This window comes from Ciconia boyciana, chromosome 4 (assembly GCF_034638445.1).
Source record: "Ciconia boyciana chromosome 4, ASM3463844v1, whole genome shotgun sequence".
NCBI classification, from domain to species: Eukaryota; Metazoa; Chordata; class Aves; order Ciconiiformes; family Ciconiidae; genus Ciconia; species Ciconia boyciana.
In genome coordinates, this window is record NC_132937.1 from 32540270 (window position 1) to 32558135 (window position 17866).

Sequence of the window (17866 nt, forward strand, 5' to 3'; positions counted from 1 at the left end):
ACATCTTCAACTAGATCAGGTTGCTCAGAGCCCCATCCAACCTGACCTTGAATGTTTCCAGGGATGGGGCATCTACCTCCTCTCTGGGCAACCTGTTCCAGTGTTCCACCACCCTCATTGTGAAAAATTTCTTCCTTATATGTAGTCTGAATCTCCCCTCTTTTAGTTTAAAACCATTACCCCTTGTCCTATTGCTACAGGCCCTATTAATAACTCTGTCCCCATCTTTCTTATAAGCCCCCTTTAAGTATTGAAAGGCTGCAATAAGGTCTCCCTGGAGGCTTCTCTTCTCCAGGCTGAACAACCCCAACTCTCTCAGTCTGTCCTCATAGGAGAGGTGTTCCAGCCCTCCGATCATTTTTGTGGCCCTCCTCTGGACCTGCTCCAACAGGTCCATGTCTTTCCTGTACTGAGGACTCCAGAGCTGGATGCAGTACTCCAGGTGGGGTCTCACAAGAGCAGAGTAGAAGGGCAGAATCACCTCCCTCGACCTGCTGGCCACACTTCTTTTGATGCAGCCCAGGATATGGTTGGCTTTCTGGGCTGTGAGCGCACATTGTCGGCTCATGTCCTTTTTTTCATCCACCTCATGTCCACCTCAAGTGGATGAAAAAATGTCCTTTTTTTCATCCCCTCAAGTCCTTCTTGGCAGGGCGGCTCTCAATCCCTTCATGCCCCAGCCTGTATAGATCACAGAATCACAGAATCGTATAGGTTGGAAAAGACCTTTAAGATCATTGAGTCCAACCATAAACCTAACACTACCAAGACCACCACTACACCATGTCCCTAAGCACCTCATCCAGACATCTTTTAAATACTTCCAGGGATGGCGACTCAATCACTTCCCTGGGCAGCCTGTTCCAATGCTTGATAACCCTTTCAGCGAAGTAAAATTTCCTAATATCCAGTCTAAACCTCCCCTGGCGCAACTTGAGGCCATTTCCTCTCGTCCTATCAAAAGTTACCTAGGAGAAGAGACCGACCCCCACCTCTCTACAGCCTCCTTTCAGGTAGTTGTAGAGAGCAATAAGGTCTCCCCTCAGCCTCCTTTTCTCCAGGCTAAACAACCCCAGTTCCCTCAGCCGCACCTCATAAGACTTGTGCTCTAGACCCTTCCCCAGCTTCGTTGCCCTTCTCTGGACACGCTCCAGCACCTCAATGTCTCTCTTGTAGTGAGGGGCCCAAAACTGAACACAGTATTCGAGGTGCGGCCTCACCAGTGCTGAGTACAGGGGCACGATCACTTCCCTAGTCCTGCTGGCCACACTATTTCTGATACAAGCCAGGATGCCATTGGCCTTCTTGGCCACCTGGGCACACTGCTGGCTCATATTCAGGCGGCTGTCAACCAACACCCCCAGGTCCTTCTCTGCTGGGCAGTTTTCCAGCCACTCTTCCCCAAGCCTGTAGCGTTGCATGGGGTTGTTGTGGCCCAAGTGCAGGACCTTGCACTTAGCCTTGTTGAACCTCATACAATTGGCCCCAGCCCATTGATCCAGCCTGTCCAGGTCCCTCTGTAGAACCTTCCTCCCCTCAAGCAGATCAACATTCCCGCACAACTTGGTGTCATCTGCAAACTTCCTGAGGGTGCACTCAATCCCCTCGTCCAGATCACTGATAAAGATATTAAACAGGACTGGCCCCAACACAGAGACCTGGGGGACACCACTTGTGACTGGCCGCCAACTGGAGTAAACTCCATTCACCACCACTCTTTGGGCCCGGCCATCCAGCCAGTTCTTTACCCAGCGAAGTGTACACCCGTCCAAGCCATGAGCAGCCAGTTTCTCCAGGAGAATGCTGTGGGAAACGGTGTCAAAGGCTTTACTGAAGTCTAGATAGACAACATCCACAGCTTTTCCCTCATCCACTAGGCGGGTCGATACCAGGTTGCCCCTGATACCAGGGGTTACCCCAAACCAGGTGCAGGACCTTGCACTTGGCCTTGTTGAACCTCATGAGGTTCACATGGGCCCACTTCTCAAGCTTGTCCAGGTCCCTCTGGATGGCATCCTGTCCCTCAGGCATGTCAACCACACCACTCAGCTTGGTGTCATCTGCAAATTTCCTGAGGGTGCACTCGATCCCACTGTCTATGTCATTAATAAAGATATTGAACAGTACTGGCCCCAATACAGACCCCTGAGGGACACCACTCGTTACTGATCTCCATCCGGACATTGAGCCATTGACCACTACCCTCTGGATGCAACCATCCAGCCAATTCCTTATCCACCAAACAGTCCATCCATCAAATCCATATCCTCTTTTAGTAGACTCCTGCTGTCAGAGAGTCAACTGTACATATAAAAGGGAAATTCCTGTACCTGCATGCTTTTCACCACTGCCTTTTGAAATCTGGCCACCAAAGCCATGAGAAAGCCCTCTGGACCAACTGATCCAAACTCTTCAGTATCTATTTACATTGCTAATACATTGATGGACAGAGGACCTCTGGGAGCTTCAAAATCAAGATGTGTTCTTGGAGCCATTGTAGGCAGCAGATCAGAAGCTGCAGGTGCTGGAAGAAAACATGATTTCTTCCTCCCTTTCAGCTTGGAGAAGTAAAACTAGAGTCAGCATCATGTGTCTAAAATCCATTTTCTGTGATGGTAATGGAGTGGGAGCAAAGGGATTTCAGTGAGTATGGAAATTCCACAGTTGTAACTTATTTTTATCTTATCCTTTCTTCCACTAATATTTCTTTGTTTAGTTAGTTCAACTATGTTTCTGTTTAATTTATAAAACTATGCTTGTTCACAGCCTTTTGAATCTCAGTCGTGTGAGTAACACCAGCCTGTGTTTATAAATATTACTTAGGAGTTCATAACAATCTGTTCTTTGGATCTTCTGGAAAATTTACAAAAATATCTGAGGCTACTGTTGTGTAGCATAGTGGCTAAGCCATTCAGTAGGTGGAGAATTTCAGTGTTTCAAAGTCAGGTCTTCAGTGAGCTGTAGGAGGTCAGTGAGCGCCTCTAGCTGTACATGTAGCTCTGGGTGAGTGGACTCTGGAGCAGCTGTCAGGGTGGCTGGGAAGCCTCCAGATAACACAGCCCTGGCCAGCCGTTTACCTGCCCTGTGTGCCACGTGTGGACGCATCTGATCTAGAGAGACACTGTGGGTTTGACCTTACCAGAGAGAACCATTGGGATGCTGAGGTTTGGTGGAAGGGGTTCCCTCCACAAAATTTTACAAGAGGTCAAGGCATTTCCAGTGTGAGCTAGGTCCTGCCATGGGCTGAGAGGCCACTTTGGCAGGAGATAGTTGTATTGGCAAAAATATTTTTGTATTTCAAAATTGCCTTATCAACTTCTTTATGCACAACTGCTACTGTACACTGTCTTAGTCTAGTTTAAAAGCATGGAAGTCACTGTGAGAGCAAGCATATAAATGCAGTGTAAAGAAAAAAACCTAGTGACTACAAGCTAACCTGTGAAAAATTGAGAGTGATTGCATTTTTACAGCATTGTCCACTTAAGTAATGTAAATGAAAAGAAAAACAATTTTTTATTTAGGTGTATAATGAGTATTTTCTAGCCCTATTTTTCAGAAGTCTTCAAGTACGTTGGGGGAGGACAATCAGAATGAGTCAGAAAATAAGAGGCAGAAAAGTCACACTTTAAATGTAAGATTTCAGACAGCAATGAAACACCTATGAGCATAAGTTAAATCTGAACCTTGGGGATTCCAGCAATATTACACATAGCAGATAAAGTAAGGTAACTATTGCCTTGAGCGCATTACAGGGCAATCTTTATGTTTTGACAAACAAGTGCTTGAATGTATGAAGCAATCTCACAGGTATAATATGCCACCCTCTAGGCTATGTTGTATTTGTCTTCAATGATTTATCTCAAGCCTCTCCTTAGCTTACTGGCTGTTAACCTGAAATACTTTTGAAAATTAACTAGGGTTTTCTTTTGTCATAAATGGGAGCAGCATGTGACCATTACTGTTTTCTTGATTTATTTGTGCAATATGTGAACAAAAATACATGGAGAGAGAATTTGAGGGAATTAGTAGAAAAAAAGATTTAGCGTGTTTAAGCAAGATCCACTGAAAGAAAGTTTCAGTGCAGCAAACGGTCACCCACTGGGAATATTGATCCAATCTATGTAAATGTGTATTTTATCACTATTCTGATTTTACAGACAAGATTATCCTTTATAAAATCTTCTCTGTTATAAATACTTCTGGGCTAAGGAGTATCTTAAAGAGCTCTAATGTAATGTAATTCTTTCCTTTCAGGGAATATGGAGCCATTGATGATGTAGATATTGATCTGCATATTGATGTTAGCTTTCTTGATGTAAGTAATCTAATCACAGAATTACATAATGAACATTAATACCCATTTAATTCTGCTACACATCAGACTCTCTAGACAACAACTGAGTCTTTCCTTTTTCAGAGGCTTGATCTTCATAAGCGGATGTCACATTATTGATTGCTACTCAGTGGAAGGTTTCCTTTTCCTTTTATGATCACATTGTTAAAGTGTTTTGTAGGCTTTTATTTACTGCATGTGTATTTCCTTTCAAACATGCTTTGTGAATGGTAAATGTTTTAACTGATATAAATGAAATACATTTATTTTTTTGCTATCCTAGACATTAGTTAGGTGAAAGCACTTCATAGAGTCCTGGAGGGAAGAAGACCTTGGCTGGAGCTTTCCTGTGTGCTTCTCAACATCTGCAGCTGATTAGGGAGAGGCTTGAGTGGCAATGGAGACACAGGACAGTGGTGCTGTCGACTGCCAGCACGGCTTCTTTAACAGTTATGCTGTCATTAACTCCACACTTCCTCACCTCATCTGTGCAGTAACTTCCTGTCCTCTTGATAGAGAATAAAAATTAGTGCTGTAGGGGCATCAATAACTTCTGCACAGATATGTCATATTCTCAGGTCAGCGCAGCACATAAGTTCTCAGGCTCTTCTAAAATTTAAGAAAATCTGATCATACCTTGAATTATTGTAATCAGTCTTAAGGAGCAAACATTTCTTTTGCCCTATGTTATGGGATGAGTTTCCTTTCCATCTTTTCTCCTTTGGTTCTCAGCTTTGAAGCAGTATCTCTTGATAATGGGAATGTGTCTACCCACACCGTAGGTGTAGTGTTGTGTATAAACCTGTGCTCAGTTTAAATGAGCATACTCAACAACTGGAAGCAGTCTAACAGTTCTCTTAGGGGCATCAGCAGGCAATAGTTTGTCCTAAGTCTCGAGTTTAAAGTTGGAGTTGTTATTCCACGACTGGATAAATGGATGGATGGTGTTTATAACAACCCTAAGGTATACTGACAAAATGCAACAGTTCCTCATGATGGCTAATGGTGTCTGTTTTCTTTTTATTTTGAACTAGGAAGAGATTGCTGTGGCTTGGGATGTAATTCGCACAGAGCCTATAATAGTGCGATTGCACTGTTCACTTACACAGTACTTAAATGGTCCAGGTTAGTCACCTGTGTATTCTTCATGTGCCTTGTATGGTGTCTCGGTCTGAGCCATGTACTAGGTGATAGATACTAATTCACTGCCAAATCTTTGACCCTGCATGTTCTTAAATCTACTGCTGAGAGCAGTCCTACTGGTTTGAAATTATGCTTACATATATTTGCATGGCTAGGCCCTCAATAATGACATGGGCATCTAATTCAAACTTTCATAGGTTGATTTTTGGAACTTGTTTTCCTGATACCCTTTGAAATGCAGCTGCTTCCCCTAGGAACCAGGGGTTAAGCAATAAAGATCGACAGTTTCTAATATGTGATTTCCTGATTTTGGAAATCAGGGATCATCTGCACAGATGAGATATCACTGTTAAGGTATACATACACAGTTCTGTGCAGCACATTAATATGCCCTTTTTCATGCACCTTTGAAGAATCAAGCCATAATAATTATCCTGCCAGCTTCTGATTTCTGTATGACTGTGTGAACTCTGGGGATCTTTAAATTTGAATGAGAATTTTAAATGTTATGTTGACAACCTACTCTCTTGTGTTACGTGAGTAAAGCTTCCTCATGAGAGTAAAAATGGTCAAACTCATGAAGAATCAACTGAGATGATTGAAGATTTTGAAACATTCATATGCAAGAGTCAACTTCAGATATATTTTTACAATGGGAAGTCAGAACTAAGTGTGTAATTTGGATCATAACTTGCCTGACTTTGGAGGCTTCCAGTACAAGCTGTCAGTTTAGGCTTGTATCTGTGGGAGAATTCTGCCTCTGGAAAATGAATAGGTATTTCCAGTCATAATATGTTTAGCAAAATCTGTCCCAATGAGCTATTTTTATAGGATATGTTGTCTGCCAATTCTAACTATAAGCTATATTCTGTTCATTCAAATAAGCATTTCATTACATCAGTCATTATTTTTTTTGCTTGACTTTGGTCTTTTTGTCAGTATTTTATTGCTTCAATCTTTTTTGTAAATATGCAGATCTTAAAATATGTATTTGCTGTAGCAGGTAACAGTGTTAGTATTCAGAATATTTCTATCAAAATGTAATTTAAAAAATAAAAAAGTGCAGCAAATAAGAGAAGGTGAAGCGTGAAGAGCAGTGTGCAGTAAGAAATGAGCTAGTGAAATGAGAAGTAACAAGATATCTTCTGCACCACTGACAAGGTTAAAACGGGAAGCTTAGTTCCCAGTCCTGCAGCTGACTGATTGTGGGAGTGCCTGAGTACCAAGAAAGGCAAGATCAGGGCCAGAGGCAAGTACTTCTCTGCTACTGGTTTATGAGCTCAGCTGCTGTTGCAGCCACGTTTCTTTATTTACCAGAAAAGGACAATGAGATCCACCGTCTTTTGTGTTAACAAGACCCTTTATCTGTGTATTCCTCTTCCCCCTTAATTATGTTGTTTTGAGACTGGGACATAACTTTATGCTACATCTTTTTCTCCTATGGTACTTTCTGTTGATTGATAAAAGAAACAGAAATGCAGTATACTCCAAAGCACTATGGGGGTTATTTGTACGACCTTGTAGCTGTGTAATAATCTGATTTTAGATAGTAATTCCTCTAGTTAATAGCTTCTCTCATTATTGTACTTGTGGGCAGTTTCTCCCACATGCGTTAGAAACCTGTCTTAGATGAGGATGGTACCTTTGGAGGTACCAGGCTGTCTCCTCTAACTGTAGAGCCTAGACAGCAATTGTAGCCTAGAAGTGAGATTTTAAGATTGCTGGTCTAGGTATGATGATTCTCATTGAAAATATTCCCCCCCCATCATGTGTCCTAAATTTGACAATCTAAAGACATTGCTACCCCTAATCAAATCATTAATCCCGTTTGAAAAAATCATCAGTTTGCCTTTAAAAGATGAGATTATATTTGAATAATAACATTAGAGAAAGGGTATCTACAGGGCTTTGAACTAAGTGAAATTGGATGGCCAGGCTATATAGATATATTGTAATTTATTTTAAAATTTAATTTATTAAAGCGAAATTAAAGGATAAACTTTGACATTCTGAATAAAATCTGGCTTTCTGAGTGATCAGAATAATATAGATTTTAAAATACTGATTCACTTTTTCTAATAAAATTTGAACCAACCCTCGTTTTTTGTTTTAATTCCTTTTTTGTTTTACTGTAGTCATTACCACCTTATGTAATATGAAGGATAAAGTCTATTTGTGCTTGTAATATGTGTTGGCTGTTGTCCTGCCTCGAGGACCTGAGACTCTCTCAACAAGTGCTGGATTCCATCTGCCACTTTGATCTAGTAAATGTTATTAAAGGATTTTAGTAATACCAGGAGCTAATTTCCAGCCTTCACCCTGTACACTTTCAATTTTCTGATGAACATGGATATATCAATGTTAGGACAGGTCTTGAGGAAAATTCAGTGTAATCCTTGGCCACTGGAATTCATATATCAGGCACTTAGATTATGATTATGGATCTTGTATTAAAACGCCCTCAGAAAGAAAACCCAGATATTAGTTAATTCAGTTTATTCCACTCTGGGTTTTCTTCATAGTCACAGGAACTGTAGTGTGTACAGACTACTTACTTGGAAACAAGTTTAAAACATTAGGCGAGATGAATTACCAGTCCAGATACATTTAATCTGATGCTGCTCTCTAGTACTTCCGTAATATATATATATATAAAAATACATTTATGTAATTAAAGTTAGTGGGAAGAGATACATTTTGGGGAATTCAATTTCTAAAATACTCATTTGTAAAATTACAAATTCTATTGGTTGATATTCTAAAAAGGACCATTCATTTCTTAATAGGCTTAGATGACATGTCCACTTTCACCATTGCTTCAATGGCACTGCCTATAGTAAAGGTCCAGATAGAACAGGGTGCTTAAATATGACTTGTATGGTCATGAGTTCTTGATTATTGCTTTAAGTTCATATATCAACAATATCTCCTTTTTCCGTAGTGCCAACTGTGGATGTATTTCAGATCTCTACTAAGGAAAGATTTGGGCTGGGACATCAGCTGAAAAAGTAAGTCCGGAAAAGTATAAACCCCTGTTTTTAAGTAAATATTACACTCTTTTTAGTTCCTGGACCATGTCAAGTAGGATAAAATTCACAGGTTGTCAGGTTGGTTGGATCAAAGTGTTTTGAACTTGTTTTTATTTAAATAAAAAATAACAGGATTTGCCTTTTTAATTTCAGTTTTGACAGTTGTTGGAGAGAACTTGATTTGTGCTGCCTGCCAGGGTTTTCACAGAATCACAGAATCGTATAGGTTGGAAAAGACCTTTAAGATCATTGAGTCCAACTGTAAACCTAACACTACCAAGACCACCACTACACCATGTCCCTAAGCACCACATCTACACATCTTTTAAATACCTCCAGGGATGGCGACTCAACCACTTCCCTGGGCAGCCTGTTCCAATGCTTGATAACCCTTTCAGCGAAGTAAAATTTCCTAATATCCAGTCTAAACCTCCCCTGGCGCAACTTGAGGCCATTTCCTCTCGTCCTATCAAAAGTTACCTAGGAGAAGAGACCGACCCCCACCTCTCTACAACCTCCTTTCAGGTAGTTGTAGAGAGCAATAAGGTCTCCCCTCAGCCTCCTTTTCTCCAGGCTAAACAACCCCAGTTCCCTCAGCCGCTCCTCATAAGACTTCTGCTCTAGACCCTTCACCAGATTCATTGCCCTTCTCTGGACACGCTCCAGCACCTCAATGTCTCTCTTGGAGTGAGGGGCCCAAAACTGAACACAGTATTCAAGGTGCGGCCTCACTAGTGCCGAGTACAGGGGCATGATCACTTCCCTAGTCCTGCTGGCCACACTATTTCTGATACAAGCCAGGATGCCATTAGCCTTCTTGGCCACCTGGGCACACTGCTGGCTCATATTCAGGCGGCTGTCAACCAACACCCCCAGGTCCTTCTCTGCCAGGCAGCTTTCCAGCCACTCTTCCCCAAGCCTGTAGCATTGCATGGGGTTGTTATGACCCAAGTGCAGGACCTTGCACTTAGCCTTGTTGAACCTCATACAATTGGCCCCAGCCCATTGATCCAGCCTGTCCAGGTCCCTCTGTAGAACCTTCCTCCCCTCAAGCAGATCAACATTCCCGCACAACTTGGTGTCGTCTGCAAACTTACTGAGGGTGCACTCGATCCTTTCGTCCAGATCATTGATAAAGATATTAAACAGAACTGGCCCCAACACAGAGCCCTGGGGGACACCACTTGTGACTGGCCGCCAACTGGAGTAAACTCCATTCACCACAGCTCTTTGGGCCCGGCCATCCAGCCAGCGTTTTACCCAGCAAAGACTACGACCGTCCAAGCCATGAGCAGCCAGTTTCTCCAGGAGAATGCTGTGGGAAACAGTGTCAAAGGCTTTACTGAAGTCTAGATAGACAACATCCACAGCCTTCCCCTCATCCATTAGGCGGGTCACCTTGTCGTAGAAGGAAATCAGGTTGGTCAAGCAGGACCTGCCTTTCCTAAACCCATGCTGGCTGGGCTTGATCCCTTGGTTATCCTCTACATGCCATGTGATAGCACTCAGGATGATCTGCTCCATCAGCTTTCCTGGTACCAAGGTCAGGCTGACAGGCCTGTAGTTCCCCAGGTCCTCCTTCTGGCCCTTCTTGTAGATGGGTGTCACATTTGCTAATCTCCAGTCAGCTGGGACCTCCCCAGTTAGCCAGGACTGCTGGTAAATGATGGAAAGGGGCTTGGTGAGCACTTCTGCCAGTTCCTTCAGTACTCTCGGGTGGATCTCATCAGGCCCCATACACCTGTGAATGTCTAAGTGGTGTAGCAGGTCACTAACCATTTCCCCCTGGATTATGGGGGCTCCATTCTGGTCCCTGTCCCTATCTTCCAACTCAGGGGGCTGGGTACCCAGAGAACAATTGGCCCTACTATTAAAGACTGAGGCAAAGAAGGCATTAAGTACCTCAGCCTTTTCCTCATCCTTAGTCACTGTGTTCCCTCCCCTGTCTAATAGAGGCTGGAGATTCTCCTTAGCTGGAGATTCTCCTTTTGCTGCTAATGTATTTGAAGAAGTATTTTTTGTTGTCTTTTATGGCAGTAGCCAGATTGAGCTCTAGCTCATCTTTGGCCCTTCTAATTTTCTCCCTGCACAACCTCGCTACACCTTTGTAGTCCTCCTGAGTTGCCTGCCCCTTCTTCCAGAGGTCATAGACTCTCCTCTTTTTCCTGAGTTCCAGCCAAAGCTCTCTATTCAGCCAGGCCGGTCTTCTTCCCTGCTGGCTCGTCTTTTGACACCTGGGGAGAGCCTGCTCTTGTGCCTTTAGGACTTCCTCTCCTTAAAGAATGTCCAGCCTTCCTGGACTCCTTTGCCCTTTAGGGCTGCCTCCCAGGGGACTCTGTCGACCAGTCTCCTAAACAGGCCAAAGTCCGCCCTCCGGAAGTCTAAGGTGGCAGTTCTGCTGACCCCCCTCGCCGCTTCTCCAAGTATCAAAAACTCTTATCATTTCATGATCACTCTGCCCAAGACGGCCTCCAACCATCACATCGCTCACAAGTCCTTCTCTGTTCGTGAACAAGAGGTCCAGCGGGGCACCTTCCCTAGTTGGCTCACTCACCAGCTGTGTCAGGAAGTTATCTGCCACACAACTCCAGGAACCTCCTAGACTGTTTCCTCTCTGCTGTATTGTATTTCCAGCAGACATCTGGTAAGTTGAAGTCCCCCACAAGAACAAGGGCTAGCGATCGTGAGGCTTCTCCCAGCTGCTTATAGAATAGTTTGCCTGTCTCCTCATCCTGGTTGGGTGGTCTGTAACAGACTCCCACCACAATATCTGCCTTGTTGGCCTTCCCCCTGATTCTTACCCATAGACACTCCACCCTATCGTCACCATCATTAAGCTCTAAACTATCCAAACACTCCCTAACATACAGGGCTACCGCACCACCTCTCCTGCCTTGCCTATCCCTCCTGAAGAGTTTATAGCCATCCATCGCCGCACTCCAGTTGTGTGAGTCATCCCACCATGTTTCCGTGATGGCAACCATATCATAGTTTTCCTGGTGTACAATGGCTTCCAGCTCCTCCTGCTTGTTGCCCATGCTGCATGCATTGGTGTAGAGGCACTTCAGCTGGGCTGTCATCCATGTGTCCTTCATAGAGGAACACCCCTTGTGTGCTTTGAGGTGTTTCACTGGTGTTTCCCTCTTGGCTCCTATTGCCTCAGTATCCCCTAGCTCAACTCTGCACAACTTCAGCTGTGCCCCAGTGTACCCCACACATCTCAGAGACACAGGCTGAGTGCCCTCGCTGGCACCCTCTCCCTCTAACCGTGGCACGTAGTCCCTCAGCTTCTCTCGGGCAAGCCTGATATTATCCCCCTCCCCCTTCGAGTCTAGTTTAAAGCTCTGTTGATGAGCCCTGCAAGCTCCTGAGCAAAGATTCTCTTTCCCCTTTGAGAAAGATGAATCCCATCAGACGTCAGCAAACCTGGTGCTGTGTAGGCCATCCCATTATCTAAAAAACCAAAACCGTGGCAACGACACGAGCCACGGAGCCATGTGTTAATAGATTGGGTACCTCTGTTCCTTCTAGTGTCACTGCCCACAACTGGAAGGAGAGAGGAGAAAATAACCTGTGCTCCAGAGTCCCTTACTAGCTGTCCCAAGGCCCTGAAGTCTCTTTTGATTGCCCTAGGACTTTGTGTTGCAGCTTCATCGCCCCCCACATGGAAGAGCAGTAGAGGGTAATGGTCCAAGGGCCGTACCAGGCTAGGGAGTATCCTCGTGATATCCTTCACCCGGGCCCCAGGGAGGCAGCAGACTTCCCTAAGAGGAGGGTCCGTCCGGCATATCGGACCCTCGGTTCCCCTCAGAAGGGAGTCACCCACAACTATAACCCATCTTCTCTTCCTTGGGGAGGTGGTGTTGATGCAAGAGGTACGTTCTTCTGACCTAGGCGACACCTCTGGTGTAGATGGACTGTCATCCCCATCCTCCATTGACTGGCCTTCCACCTCCAGGGCCTCATACCTGTTGTACAGAGGCACCTGGGAAAACGAGGTGGGCAGGGAGGGCCTTCGCCTGCCACCACGAGCGTGGACTTGCCTCCGTTCACTCTTTTCCTTTGAGCTGCTGCCTTCAGCCCGGTGGTGGGGGGGATACAGGATCCCCTTGATCGTGGGTTCTTACTGGTGGCTGCTGCTGCTCCTGTTCCTGTCTCAGGGGAGGCAGAGCATGGCACCACCAGTCTATCTCTTTCTCATTCTCCCTGATGCTCCTTAACCTTTCTACCTCCTCCTGTAGCTCTGCCACCATGCAGAGCAAATCATCCACCTGGTCACACCTCACACAGCTGTCCTCACAGCTGCCATGCGTGAACAGTGAGAGGCCCTGGCACTCCCTGCAGCCTGAGACCTGGGTGGCTGCATGTTTTTGTGGGAGCTCTGTCTGGGTAGTCACATCCACTCTGGCGAGCACAGAGGACATCGCTTTCTGACGAGTGAATACCATAGCTAAGTTTCTTTTGAAAGGATGAGGACTACCGAATGAAGTCACCTCTTGAGCTGGTAGGGTGCCTTCGTCTTCCCTACACGCCCTGCCTGCGCAAACTGCCGCGCCACGCCCTTCTGACACGCCACGCCCTGTTTGCCCGTTGTGGTCGCCGCGCTCCTGGTCGCTCGCGCTCCCTGGGGGCTGCTCTTGCACGGGAGGGAATTGCTGCCGTCACTCTTGTCCCTGCTCACGCTGAGTCAGAGCCGGGCCCTCGTCAGGAGCTCCTTCCTTCCTGCTCGGGGCTGGGGCGTGGCTGCGGTAACTCTCTCTCTCCGTGCCCCCCCCCCCTTTTTTTTTGTTTTTTTTTTGTTGTTGTTTGTTTGTTTTTTTCTCTTCCCTGCGCGGTTTTGCCGCGGTTTAGCCGATTCAGCAACGGTCCCCCGACGCAGTCCTCTGTCCCAGAGCCCCTCGCCTCGGAGGCTTTGCTGAAATGTCTGTCACTTTACTGCCATTTAGGAAGTAAGCTACAAAAGTTCAAAAAGACTGTAGCTAGGAGTGTTCAATTTCATGTTATTGCTTAGATGGTGAAGGCTCTGGAGCAGGAATCTTTTTGAGCATCATGCATACACCCTAAGGGGGCTATGCTTTCATGGTGGCCTCTAGGATGTACCACAGTAATTAGGCCATCCGTGTTTTGAGGACAAGAGGGAAGAATAGTTGAAAAAATTAGCAGTTTCATGTGTTCATGGTACAATTCAATTTAATAACATTTTGCTGGGTCATCTTTTCACATGTGCTTGTGTATGTGTAATAAAGTGACAAGAATATAGGCTTTAATATCTGACTCTTACAACAGTAAGAATCCCTTAAGAAAAAAAAAATCTTTTGCTGTTTAGTGTTTAAAGACATTCAGTGCAGTGTTTTCATAATCATACAAATGAAGCAATGTTATTAAAATCTCTATGGTACATGACTTTGAAGAAAAAAAATTAAAAGCTCCCCAGGCATGAAAAGTCTCTTAAAACATTTCAGTACTTACATTGTCTCTGATTTGTGCACTGGGTAATTACCAAAGGTTCCCATAAGACATTTTCAGGTGCATGTCTGTATAATTCACAGTTGAGCAGAAGTCAGAATACCCATGAACCACATGGCCTCCCAAGGCTGTGGCAACAGGATATTAATCTCTGAAGATTCACTAAATTTTTGGTAAAAGTCCATACCAACTTCCACTTTGACTTTTTCACTCATAGTCCCCCAGTGCTAGATTAGAGTCACAGAGTAATTTGGCTTGGAAGGAATTACTGGAGGTCACCTAGTGCAACCCCCTGCTCCAGATAACACTAACTTCAAAGTTAGGTTAGTTCACTTCAGGGCCTCAGGCAGCTGAGCTGTGAAAATCTCCAGCCTTTGTGGGCAACTTGTTGTACTTAACCACTCTTCTTGTGGATGTCTTCTTTTTATAGCCTTTATGTTTTTTAGCTTTCCTTGCTCCAACTTGTGACCACTGCCTTTTGCTGTCCATCTCTGGGAAGTGTCTGACTCTGTCTTCTCTGTAAACCCTCTTTGGGTAGTGTAATATTCAACATCCCTACCTTCATGTTTGTGCTTTAGGAGAATATGCTCCTACTTGAGCAGTGTGGATGCTGTAGCCTCCCTCTCTAGTCACTGGAGAGACAGATGCCTATAGTTGGATGGGATGCCTTTGAATCAGTTTGTCTCTAGATCTCCATGAGAGGCATAATTATATAAGTCTTGCAGTGGTTGTTTTCGCAGACTGTATGCTCAATAAGAGTTCCATATAAATTCATTTTATGTGGGGAAAAAAGCATTTTTGAGGAGCTGAGGCACCCAATCGTCAGTCTACATAGATGACAGAAAAAGTCTGCCTGTAGAGTGAGGACATTGAATCCTGACACCTATGTGGTGAACAGAGAGTTCAGTATTAAAGTGAGTATATCCTGGCTACAATAAGAAAGTATTTTTTTCTTTCTCAATTTGCAGAATCATGCAGACATTTGTTACACAACAGTGGAAGAACAGCAAAGAGAAATCTAATTGTACGCACAATAAGAAGGTGTCTGACAAAAAGGTGAAATCCCCTCTGCACATCTTTTCTACATTGCGCAGGTAATAGCAAGGAAAATGAGCTATTACCACCATATCCTGTTAAAAATCCACAGTAGACTTCACAAGGTGAAATGTTGACTTTTCTCCATAGAGAAATGCTCTATTTATATCTTACCTCATGGGTTTCCAGTCCTTGCCTTGCATGACATCAAAAGTGAACTAGGTACTACTGCAGCTTCTAAGATTATTTGAGGGCAGAGCATTTCAGTGCCCTGCTCTCTGCAACAGCCATGTTTCATCTAGAATTGGAAATAATTATTTTTATATTATTTAACTTGTATTTGTAGCTTCAGAGCTTGGTAGGATTTGACTGTTACTTGAATAGCAAGAATACAAATATAAGTAAGATATACAAGTAATATATAAAACATACATATAATATATATATTATATATATATTAAAAAAAAAAATTTGTGGTTGTCTAGCTGTTCTTTCCACAGCTGTGTGTATTTTTAATTTTTTAAAACTAGAATGTTCATTAATGAAAGACTGATTTTTAGAGCTGCTGAGCACCCACCCCTGTCCACTGTTTGGGTACATTAATGTTCACCACTTCTGAAATGCAGGCACAGAATTTCAAAGAACAAGGCATTAAAAACATAAGAAGTAGTCTGTGAATAGTTCATTTGAATTAATTATGACTTCTGCCAGTTACTCATACTCTTTAAAAAGTGTATGTAAAATCGGGCTCTGATTTTACCTCTTCAGGAATGTGACTATTTACTCTAGCATGTTTTCCTGCTTATGCAGGGTTGACAGATCACCCCTTCTGTACATTTGAATTGAATGCTTCTTTGAACATTCCTTCTTTTTTATTAATTTTGCCATTCTAAATTCCATGTATAAAAAAGAGAGGGAGTACAGTGATCACTCACATTGAAGAAGGGAGGAATGTCAAAGATAACAAAAGATTATGTGTCTTTTCAAAGGTTAGAAGAGGAAGGTGGTGTTTTAAGTAGAAAGCTTACCCATTCCCTACCATGCCATGCACCATTGCCTAGCGCAGGCTGTAACTTGGGGTTTGGTTTTATTCAGAAAGGGCATACAAAAGCCAGCCCGATCTTTCTCCTCTTGATTTGGCTGCTGCTGCGGTGCCTGTCCAAAGACCGCTCAGCCCAAACACAGGGACCCTCTCTCTCTCCCTAGAGCACCTTTCCTACCTCCTGTCTGCAGGAGGGTGGTAATGAGCCAACTGCAACAGTGAGTCAGCAACCTCCACGTGCATTTTCCACTGTCACCACTTGCTAACAGGATGGTGAAACCTGTCAGCCTCTCCCCTTGGGGTTTCACTTCTTTTCTATTTGATCGAAGCCCAAAAAATACTCCAAATATTGGGATTGCCTGTAAAGTGTAGAAAAATGATTCAGGATACCTGATACTGGTTCTTGCTTTGCAAGGACAGGTGAACGTGAACCTAATAGAAATGTGACAGTTCATGTGAATGTTGTTTCATAAAAACCTTTTGTTCTTTACTTTCTGCATTCATGATTTAGGTCCCTCACATTCTCATTTCTAGTATTACAGAGCTAGAATTTGTCTAAAACAGGAGAGAAGGGCATCAAATTGTCTTCCACAAAGCACCCAGATTATTGTGATGTTTTTTAAAAAAATGTTCATTTCAGCTGAATTAAATTTGATTCACTGCCTGCAAGTTTCACTGCTCATTGTATCTTCCATTGCGTCTGGACATAGAATTTGTTATGCTATGTCCAGAAGACAATAACTTTAATGGGATCATGCCATGATGATTACATAGGAAAGATAGATTTTGATAAGAAAAATGTGATATAATCTTGTGTGAAATATGTGGGTTTCATTTCAAAGATAATCTCCTGAATAAATAATTTGTTTAGAGACATAGAGACCTTTACAAAGAGCTATGAGGATACACCTCTAACTTTACTTAAGCTCTAACTACTTAAGTAGTTAGTTGTCCTTTTGATTGATGAGCTTGTGTGTAAATAGGAGTAAGATGTCTATTTGGTATTGGAAAATTAGTCCTACATACAATTGCTCATTTTTTTTATGTTGGGCTGTGTTTATCACTAGTCAAATACATAAAGACAGGTGGCACTTAAAAATTTGTACATATGTCTGGACTTACTTGTTTGATTTGCACAAGACTGATTATTCTCCAGCTACGTCTTCCTCTTCTTTATTTTTAAGGTCGCCAAGTTATCCTCCACCTGGCTGTGGTAAAAATAAATCAAAACTGAAGTCAGAACAGGATGGGATCTCCAAAACTCACAAGCTACTGAGAAGGACTTACTCTAACACAGTTAAGGAAGAGGATGTGTGTGCCACAAAATCTCACAGAACCTTTGGCTGCTCATTATCGAGTGACCCTAGGGCTGAACAGACAATAGCTATTAAATCGCACAAACTGTTGAACCGTTCTTGCTCTGCAGCCATCAAACAGGAGGAGTGCATCACTTTAAAGCCCCATAAGCTGTTAAGTAGGTCATGTTCTGGGGACCCTCGATGTGAGCACAACAGCACCTTGAAGCCCCATAAACTCTTAAGCAGGTCCTACTCCAGTAATCTTAGAATGGAAGAATTGGATGGATTGAAGAATCACAAGTTACTCAGCAAGACTTATTCCAATGCCCCTAAATCATCCAAAATGGAGCCTTTCAAGGAGTCCACCATAGCAGAGAGCAGGAGGCTCTCTCTTACCTCAGGGCTTATTGGTATCTTAACACCATCTTCATCATCACCTTCACAAGCTGCTGTGCGTAATAATTTTTTTATTCTGCTCATTTTCCTCCTATTATTTTCCAAACATGCTGTTATGCTTGTT

At 43.5% G+C, this 17866-nt stretch overlaps 1 protein-coding gene across 1 annotated transcript in view; it reads left to right on the plus strand.

Annotated features, from left to right (window-relative positions):
- Positions 1-17866, plus strand: part of PARP8 (poly(ADP-ribose) polymerase family member 8) — a 131262-nt gene that overhangs the window by 74372 nt on the left and 39024 nt on the right. Inside the window, exons 8-12 of the mRNA XM_072858885.1 lie at positions 4255-4315; positions 5368-5458; positions 8418-8484; positions 14940-15065; positions 17233-17797. Of these exons, the coding sequence (XP_072714986.1) occupies positions 4255-4315; positions 5368-5458; positions 8418-8484; positions 14940-15065; positions 17233-17797 (910 nt within the window). The remainder of the gene's footprint in view (positions 1-4254; positions 4316-5367; positions 5459-8417; positions 8485-14939; positions 15066-17232; positions 17798-17866) is intronic.